Below are 10,479 nucleotides of genomic sequence, written 5' to 3' on the forward strand. Positions count from 1 at the left end.
GAATGATGCACACAGGGTCCTTCGTTAAATCGTTAAATAAGTGTGATTCGTATGATTTTCTGGTGGTGGTGATCAAAAATGAGTTCGTTGATGTTTTACTTGGAATTTACTTTTAACATGCATATGTAGAAGTGAGTTATTTTAATACTGAAATAAAATGAAATTTCTGGATTTACGTCCCACGATTATGCTCTTGAAGTTAAAGGATGAGACAGATGATTAATGAAAGTAAATCATTACGAAATAATTGGTGAAATGAGAATTTCGAAGAAAACGGTAGAATCACTATAAAACCAGGGCCCTAGCTAGAAAATTTACCGAAGTTAGTTAGCTCCCAAGTCAGTCTAGCTCAAAAGAAATAAAATATTTCCGTTTTGAAGTTTTGCAGTGCTCGCTAAAAGAAGACGGTGATGACAAGAATAAATGAAATGATGGAATTAAGAAAGTGGGAGGAAACGGGAGAACCCTGAAAAAATCCCATACACAGTGTTTTTCCACTACAAAGCCCATTTCCCGGCGGGAGCTCATGTGGTTCGGATTCCACGTTAATCAGTAGGTCCACGTCTCATATAGCCTCGCTGCTGAAAGGGACGCTAAACTAAAATCAACTCAACTCAAAGCTCATTTGCCACGAGTTGGGATCGAAAAAGGGACTCTACGCACAGAAGTGAACTCCCACTGAACCACCGTAGACCCATTTTAAGCCTTTTATTAATACGTACATTGTTACAAGCACATTGTATCGCATTGCTTTTTTAATGATATTCTTTTTTACTTTCATTAAAGGTCAACTAGACACTTCACATATTATTAAACTATGTACAATATTTAATAAATTCTAAGATTATAGTGAAATTTTGAATATACTAAAGGAATGAAAATAAACCCCACCTTACTTTGAGATAATTAACGAACAAATTATCTATGGTTTGTGTTTATATCTGAGACGAAATACACAATTTTATTTATAAGAAGTTTGTGAAACAAAAGGTGAATATAAAATTTCAAATATTATTCTAGGCTCATTCTCAAAAAGCGGCCTAGAATGTAGGAATTCTCGATTTCAACCCTTCTTGGCACAAAGCTAGTCCTGAGGATGTTTCTTCTATAAATTTATTTTGATGTGATAAAAAAAGAGAAGGGGATACGAGACAGAGGCGACCGAAATTTGAAATTATATATATATATATATATATATATATATATATCGGGTGTTGCAAAATAAGTGTTACAACGCTTGGGAGGTGACTCCTGCCACTGAGACAAGAAAAAAAGTTCTCTTGAACTTTTCGCTATCGGACATAGTTTCGGATCTACAACGTGCCGAAAGCGTGGGAAAATGACTTTCGGACGCCAATAGTTCGGAAACTATCCAACGTAAAGAGAGCGGGTAAAAAATTCACTGAAGAAGTCATACCTGCTGTATTGAAATTTGCATGTTTCAGAATCCTATCATGCACGCGCAAGGGATTCCCCAAAGTTACTTAGGGATTCCCGGATAATCCGCCAAATGAAAATTGGTCTAAATTGATATGAATTGATAGGGTTTCTACCAGGTAACAATAATTCGTTTGTATTAAGTCGATATCTGCAACAAATACAAAATGGCGGACACCTTTTTGCCCGTTGTGTGTGGTTGCATAATCGCCAGGTACGGATGCTGGCCAACAGTGACGTTCTGAGTATTAAGTGTATCGAATTTGTAATCAAATGCTATAGAAAGACATCTGGAATGTTGGTAAAGAACAACAGATGAAGCAGGGTGATCACATGTGTGGAAATACTTAACGAAAAATGCCCAGAAATGCACTCATACTAAGTAAACGTGAGTTCAAAGCGTCGGAAATGTAAGGATTAGCGTAAATAACATGAAAGCCATTGCCAATTCACCAATAATATTCCCTTAAACCGAAGCAATATGATCTGCACAGTTGCATACCAATAAGGATGCAACAACTGAGGCCAAGTTGAAATTGTGCAAGGGGACTCACAAAGAAACTAGGTAACCTAAAGGAATGTCACTAGTGGGATCGCATGAGCGATATTGAAATGTGGCCAATGTGTGTGTTGATATCGACATGTAGTTAATGGATAAATGTCAACATGTCCCACTACTGCTGGGACACCGTCTCACGTGGAAAAACTAGGAAAATAACGTTGTACATTCTGCTATTACATCTGGTGCACTTTTTGGTAGAAGGTAACTAGAACACGATTGTATCAATGAGTCTCTTTGTTTGGGACATTGTCTCACAGTCGACACATATGAAAAGAAATCTCTTAATCCATGGTTCAAATTCTGATAGAGCATGAAAATAACAAACTTGTATAATGTCCCACGTCTTCTGTGACGTATGACGTACTCAAAATATAGGAAAATACCTCCAGAAATTCGTGTCTTATACATAGTACACATGCTAATACAAAGATGAAAATGAAGGAATTTAGCACACATAACACTACAGCTGGAACACCATACATATGGAAAATAAAACGACATGAGAAATAGAAAGAAACGTCTTAAAACTCTGATTGTTTACAACTGTGCAGTAGGAGTAATAACATGAAACACACAAGCATGTCGGGAGGCTGTAAAAGAGCGCTTGCCAAACAAAGTGGGTACTCCTCAAAGAAATGAATACAGAGAAAGTGAGGCTTCCTCGAGCCTCAGGGCTAGAGCGCTCGCTTTCGATCGCGTGGTCGCAGTTTCCAATCCTACTGGGAGCCCACGGCCTCAGATTCAAGACCCGAGTAGTTATTTTCCTATTTTTCGCACGTGGGACGGTGTCCCAGCAGTAGTGGGACATGTTGTAATTTGTCCATTAACTACATGTCGATATCAACACACACATTGGCCACATTTCAATATCGACCATGCGATCCCACTAGTGACATTCCTTTAGTTTACCTAGTTTCTTTGTGAGTCCCCTTGCACAATTTCAACTTGGCCTCAGTTGTTGCATCCTTATTGGTATGCAACCGTGCACATCATATTGCTTCGGTTTAAGGGAATATTATTGGTGAATTGGCAATGGCTTTCATGTTATTTACGCTAATCCTTACATTTCCGACGCTTTGAACTTACGTTTACTTAGTATGAGTGTGAGCTCCTCTGTGGCTAAGCGGTTAGCGTACGCGCCTTTGGCGTGGGAGACCCGGGTTCGATTCCCGGTGGGAGCTCATGTGGTTCGGATTCCACGTTAATCAGTAGGTCCACGTCTCATATAGCCTCGCTGCTGAAAGGGACGCTAAACTAAAATCAACTCAATTTAGTATGAGTGCATTTTTTCTGGGCATTTTTCGTTAAGTATTTTCACACATGTGATCACCCTGCTTCATCTGTTGTTCTTTACCGACACTCCAGATGTCTTTTTAGAGCATTTGAGTACAAATTCGATACACTTAATACTCAGAACGTCACTGTTGGCCAGCATCCGTACCTGGCGATTATGCAACCACACACAACGGGCAAAAAGGTGTCCGCCATTTTGTATTTGTTGCAGATATCGACTTAATACAAACGAATTATTGTTACCTGGTAGAAACCCTATCAATTCATATCAATTTAGACCAATTTTCATTTGGCGGATTATCCGGGAATCCCTACGTTACTTTGGGGAATCCCTTGCGCGTGCATGATAGGATTCTGAAACATGCAAAATTCAATACAGCAGGTATGACTTCTTCAGTGAATTTTTTACCCGCTCTCTTTACATTGGATAGTTTCCGAACTATTGGCGTCCGAAAGTCATTTTCCCACGCTTTCGGCACGTTGTAGATCCGAAACTATGTCCGATAGCGGAAAGTTCAAGAGAACTTTTTTTCTTGTCTCAGTGGCAGGAGTCACCTCCCAAGCGTTGTAACACTTATTTTGCAACACCCGATATATATATATATATATATATATATATATATATATATATATATATATATATATATATATATATATATATATATATATATATATATATATATATATATATATATATATATATATATATATATATATATATATATATATATATAATATATATATATATATATATATATAATATATATATATATATATATGAGCAATATGGAGAATTTTCGCCACATGGTCACTCCTTCAAACCTTAAAATTTGTGTATTATTTTGGCGCGAGGGTGAGTGACGAAGGGGGTGTGTGTGTCGAACTTCAAATGCTATGATATGCAGATATATATAACAATACATTCCGGCGCGGGAAACAAAGGAGACCGTGACTGAAAAGGTAAAATTTAAATTTAACAGTATCATGCAAAAACTGTTCGAATGATTTTGAATCTTCTTAGTACAAGAATAGACTTTCAGCCTAGGAAAGTTCATAAGCATAAGTATTCATGTACCGAGTCAAAAGTGTTACAGCGAAAACAAGGGGGACTCAAAATTTAAATGCAATAAAATAGCTTTAACCAATTTGTTCCCGTCATGTTTTTGACGGCTTTCCACCCTGGAAAATTGCACGAAATTTAAACAAATCATGATCGATGTATGTTGCAAAGTACAAATAAAGGATAAATAAATCAACAATCATCCTCACTGGTTGGTGGTCAAAGCCCAGAAGAATGAATTTAGAAGACAGACGGGGTGAAGGACATTGATGCAAATCAATCAATTAACCTGTAGGCGTGAAAGGGCATGGATGTTCCAGTTTTCACTGGAACTCACGAACTTATATACATCTATTGACGTAAGTGGAACAAAGAAAAGAATGTGTCCAATGTATTTTCTTACTTTTTATTTTTTTTAAGGTGCATATATGTCGTAGCTAAGACATGTAAAAATTATAATATTTAAATGATACAGCACGAGTGGAAAATTCAGGGAGATATCTTCAGTACCGTATGTAATATTTTTATATTATAGAAATCCTTTTTACTAGGATTTTGTTATTTAGCTTGTTGGTTTGAAGCTTAATATTCCTTTGAGCACCTATGCGACATGAGAGTGGACCTATAACTTACCTTGGAATACAATCGTATGAGCTCTCAACGAGACTCGGATCCCATGTCAAGCTTTAGGTCTCAGTCTCATACAACCTGAGTGCTAAACGGGACGCTAAACTCAAATCAACCAATAAGAACCCGGATTTTTCAACCCCCTGAGAAAACTCATGAACAAGAGATGTCCACCACAAAGTCGCGTGGTTGGAATAAATCCAGCGACCCATCACACCAGAGGTGAGAATCTACTACCGGCCCACCTTGATCTCCATGCATTTTAGTTAAATCTTTGATTTAAAATTGCTGAACGTGGAGGTAGAGGAATTACGTTATGCTCTGTTACAACCTATTGTATTGATTGTTTACTCCACAAGTCCGAATTACCTGTTCACTTGTTGTTTTTTCCATTTTTGATTATCTTCTATAAATAAAATTAGCACATTACTTATAGCCCGTAAATCAATCAGTTTTATTTATTAACATCATCGGAAGTGTCACTGTTCGTCTCAGCGACCTAGTATCCCATAAACCATAGATCGCAACTAATATCGGTCATTTTTGATGATTTTATATATCCCCTCTCCTCCATGTTGCGAGGCATGGCATCGAAAGCGCCAATGTTAATCTCAGCGACCCCGAAAACTATGGATTCGACACTGGTATTGGTCGTTCTTTATCATTTTTGCATATATCCTCCCTCCCCTAAGCTGAATTTAGATGTAAACGGGAAATGTCACTGTTCAATTCAGTGACCCGAAAACTATGGATTCGACAGTAATATTAGTCACTTTCAATATTTTTATATATCTTCTTTTCTCCATCTTAAGGGGCTGAATATGGATTTAAACAGCATCGGAAGTGTCACTGTTTATATAAGCGACCCCGAAAATGAGAGATTCGACACTAATTTCGACCATTTTTAAATGTGTCTCCCCTCCCCTAAGTTGCACCGTCAAAGTGATAGATAAAAACCATCCCAGGTCTGTACTTAATCTATGTTAATAATTTGATACAGATCGGTCAGGTTGTTCAAGAGTGATGAGGTCACAAAAACAGTAACTTTCATATTTATTTTTTATATGGATCTTCCTCCTCTCCCTCTCCTACGTTGCGCCGTTAAAATAAAATGATAAAAACCATTCCAGGCCCGAACCTCATCTGTGTTGAAAATTTGATCGAGATCGGTAGGGTGGTTCAAGAGATTGAGTCATAAACATAGCCTAGTCACTTATAATATAGTTTTATGAACCATAAGGACTACGTAAATCCTTACACAAAATTGTATATTTTTCACCGTTAATATAAATAGCGGCGGGTGTCGAAGCCAGATGTCTCCCTTCCGGATGGCTCAGATTCGATTCCCGGTAGGAACGAAATTTCTCCAAATGCAAATAAGATGTTCATCTAGCATGCCAACGAATACTTGAAGAAACAAACAGGGTATATGCACTGGGCTGAGGGTATATGCAGCAGTTCATTTACGTACCATCATCCAACCAAAATCTTTAAACGCCCGCGAATTCTTTCACCCTTAACTTTCATTCGTTCATAACGTCAATCTTAACTTGGGCATAATGACTCAAAAAAATTAGCATATACACTGACATTGTGTTTATACTGAAGCATCACAAAAGAAAAATGTTGGGATCCATTTCTGGTATTATTCTAGTTTAGGAAACCATATATAATTCACGATTTATACATTTCTTTCATCACGAAATAGGCTCCTAGTATCCCATAAATTCTTTCTTATAACAGTACTTGAACTCTTGTGTCCAGATACACTTCAGGAGGGCTTAATTGTTACGGGTACAAATAGAGCATGCGGACATATGCCAGAAAACAAAAGTGGTAAACTTTACAATAGACGCTCCAACTCTGCATCGATAAGGCCGCTCTAAAAGGGCACTTAAACCGGCACAGTATAGTAGGTTAGGGAGTTTTAAAAAATGAATTTTTTTAACGCCCGACGGTTATGCCTTTTAGGCTAAAGAAGATGGATGATTCATGAAAGTGAATGACAAATTTCACAACGGAATCGAACCCGGAACCACGTGCAGAAAGGCGCACGCGCTAGCCACTAGACCAGAAGAGATGGAGGAGGGTCTGGTGACGAAAAGTTTGTAATCTACTGTTAAAATTAATCGAGTGTAATTTATCATGCCTACGTAAGGATACCAACTGGATTGGGTATGCACAGTTCACCGCCGAAAAAAAAAAGCAATCAATCAGTGCTAGGTAGCCACGAAAAGCACGAATTGCATCTAACTCGCGTAACGGTAGTTGAAGTTGGTGGAGCTGTGCGGAAGCGTCTGTACGGAACAGGCGCGTCAGCACCGGTGAGTATGCACGTAAGCAATGAATAGTGAAAACACATTTTCATGTTACTAGATGATCCTATGTTGGATAGCTTTATCGTTACGAAACGTGACTTACAATACTGCATTAACATAGGAATTCATTTAATTTGGTTTCTTTATGGACTATCACGTGATGAAATGCATATACTTGGGATTGTGAACAATATACGGATGTGAGGTACCCCCATATATTTTTAATTACTCATGCATTCCTCTTTTGACGTAAATTAGAAATTTATTCGGTACATATTACAAATCTATTACTCTCTAAAAAGGATAGTACCAACTTTTCTTTCCTTAATTACGCTATGACGGAAGTATTAGCGTTAAAACACGGAGCCTAACGTTATACTATTTAGACAATTTTATTGCAGCACAAATCGAAGGAAGACTGAAGCTTTTTTTAAATTTTGTTTATGCCAACCTAAAATTATTGTGCATGGAAAATATACATCTAATTTTATAGTGCTATATGAAGTACAAACAAAACTGTCACACGTTTCCGTTTTACCGGCAACACTTCAAAAAATATAAAGATAGCACACCTTTCTATATGTTTGAAGACACTCCAATACAACTAAGTTGTCGTTCAATCGTCCTCTCGCAGCACATAACCTATTAATATCAATTCGACAATCTTCTTCGTCTATTAATCGTTTCAATGCATGGCTTTGTGATATGCTTCGTCTTGGCTGACCAATGTTTACAGTGTTATCAATGTCATTTTCGCTTCGTCTGTTTTTTTGAATAGAGTTATCACGAAAATCCCCGTACGCAAATATATGTGTGTGAAGTTCGCAAATTATAAGTATTACCGGAACTGTTCGAAACAGCTCCATCACTACACTACACTATTTCTTTTTAAAACTTCCAGTTTTCTTGTTTCTCGTAATACTCCCCTTGCTTGCGCACACAGTTATCGAATAATGAAACGAAACGATTTGATATCGATAGTCTTCATCATCTTCTCAAAATAAACCTGAAAACATTCTGTGATTAGTACAATGAATTCCTATTGCTGAATATTCGGTGTAAGAGCTACGGCCCAATTCCGTAACGTTTTGTGTTACTAAAACAAAATCCACTATTCAGTTTACATATGTCAAGGTACCTATTTTTTGTGCTGGATTGTGCCGTTCATATTTTTGTTTGTGCTAACAACTGGAATAAGTAATAAACGTAATAAAGTGGCGATGTTAACTTGATAATCAAGTGAGAATCGCTCCCAATCAAAATATTTCCAAACTAACTTCAAATTACGTTTAATCAGTTGTGCTACGATTCTGTTGGATTGTGCTGCTGAGATTTCTCATATTTCTTTCCAATAATCAAAACGCTAATCAAAAAGTTGGTGGCGATGCTGGCTTGACGTCAAGTGAAAATTGACATTGCGTAAAACAGTGCTGTTCAACCTTTTTTTCTCACGTACTCCGAATCACAGTTCGCCATCCAATTGTGTGGGGCGGGCAAATAGAGACCCAACAAAAAGACAATCAGTGTGTCAATCAAAATACTATTTACAGGGAGACAAAATGCACATTCGAAAAAAAATTAACATGGGAAATGTCAAAACATGGGAGACATCCAGTTCTACTGAGGAGGATTTTCCCCTCGTTCCCCCTGATAATTCGTACAAAGAGGACAATGTTAAAATTTTTTTAAAAAAAAAAGTAACTTTAGAACTAACATTTAAATGAGATAGCTGAGCTTGTTTCGGGGACGCCAACTCTTCGATTCTTGGTCGAATCTTCGAGACTGCGAGAATCAAAGCTGATTCTGGATTCAAGATATTTCTGTGATTCGTTTTTATTGATGTTAATGTAGAGAAACCATGTTTACACAAATATGTTGATGGAAATGTAAGAAGTCGTGAAATAGCTCTGTCACTAATTTCATTGTACTCTTTTCGAGCATGAATACAAAAGTCACAAGTTGACAAGTTATCGAATTTCATTTGCAGTGAACTGTCAACAGACATTTTCAGCAGACCTCCAGAAGCAGCAGTACGTAAGTAGTAGTGGCCCCGTTATGCCCGAATGACTCATCCTCACTCTCTTTTATGACCGGGGTGAAAGGTCAATGACCTTGGCCCGGGGTCAATGACCTAGGGGTACCTAGGACCACCCCCTCTAAATTTTGGCAGGGGTACCTTGGCCCACCCCCTAAATTTTGGCAGGGGTACATAGAACCACCCCCCTTAAATTTTGGAAATTGCCAAATCTAAAAATTGGGTGTGGTAGCCTAGGACCATAGTATGTACCTCTATCAGTATTGGGTGTCTATGTCGTTCCCTTTCATGGGTAAAAAATTGCCAAAAATTCAAATTTCGGGGGTTTTTGACCTAATTTATCCCCTTTGATGAAGTATTATTACCTTATATAGTTATATGGGCGTATACAGGGGGGGTCCATTACCTTTCATAAGACATGGGAATATTAATGCACCCCTTTAAAAATTTGGGAGGGGTACCTTGGCCCACCCCTTCATTTTTAGAAATTGCCCAATTTAAACATTTGGTATTATAGTATAGGACGCTAATATGGATCACTATAAATTTGGGTGGTCCACCTCGTTCCCTTTTAGGGGTACAAAATTGCCAAAATATAAACGTAAGCAATACGTTATACCACGTGTTTTGTTTCGACCTAAGTTATATCCTTGAAGAGGTGTTATTACCCTATATGGTTATATGGGCGTATACAGGGGTCCATTACCTTTCATAAGACATGGGTATATTAATGCACCCCTTTAAAAATTTGGGAGGGGTACCTTGGCCCACCCCTTCATTTTTAGAAATTGCCCAATTTAAACATTTGGTATTATAGTATAGGACGCTAATATGGATCACTATAAATTTGGGTGGTCCACCTCGTTCCCTTTTAGGGGTACAAAATTGCCAAAATATAAACGTAAGCAATACGTTATACCACGTGTTTTGTTTCGACCTAAGTTATCCCTTTGATGAGGTGTTATTACCCTATATGGTTATATGGGCGTATACAGGGGTCCATTACCTTTCATAAGACATGGGTATATTAATGCACCCCTTTAAAAATTTGGGAGGGGTACCTTGGCCCACCCCTTCATTTTTAGAAATTGCCCAATTTAAACATTTGGTATTATAGTATAGGACGCTAATATGGATCACTATAAAT

The 10,479-nt window shown here is 37.7% G+C and overlaps 1 protein-coding gene across 1 annotated transcript in view; it reads right to left on the reverse strand.

Annotated features, from left to right (window-relative positions):
* Positions 1-8,258, reverse strand: part of Glg1 (Golgi apparatus protein 1) — a 62,622-nt gene extending 54,364 nt beyond the window's left edge. Inside the window, exon 1 of the mRNA XM_081757421.1 lies at positions 7,870-8,258. Coding sequence (XP_081613547.1) covers positions 7,870-8,163 — 294 coding nt within the window. The 5' untranslated portion in view covers positions 8,164-8,258. The remainder of the gene's footprint in view (positions 1-7,869) is intronic.
* Positions 8,259-10,479: the final 2,221 nt, after the last annotated feature.

Source organism: Thermobia domestica, chromosome 1 (genome assembly GCF_964235325.1).
Source record: "Thermobia domestica chromosome 1, izTheDome1.hap1.1, whole genome shotgun sequence".
Taxonomy (NCBI): Eukaryota; Metazoa; Arthropoda; class Insecta; order Zygentoma; family Lepismatidae; genus Thermobia; species Thermobia domestica.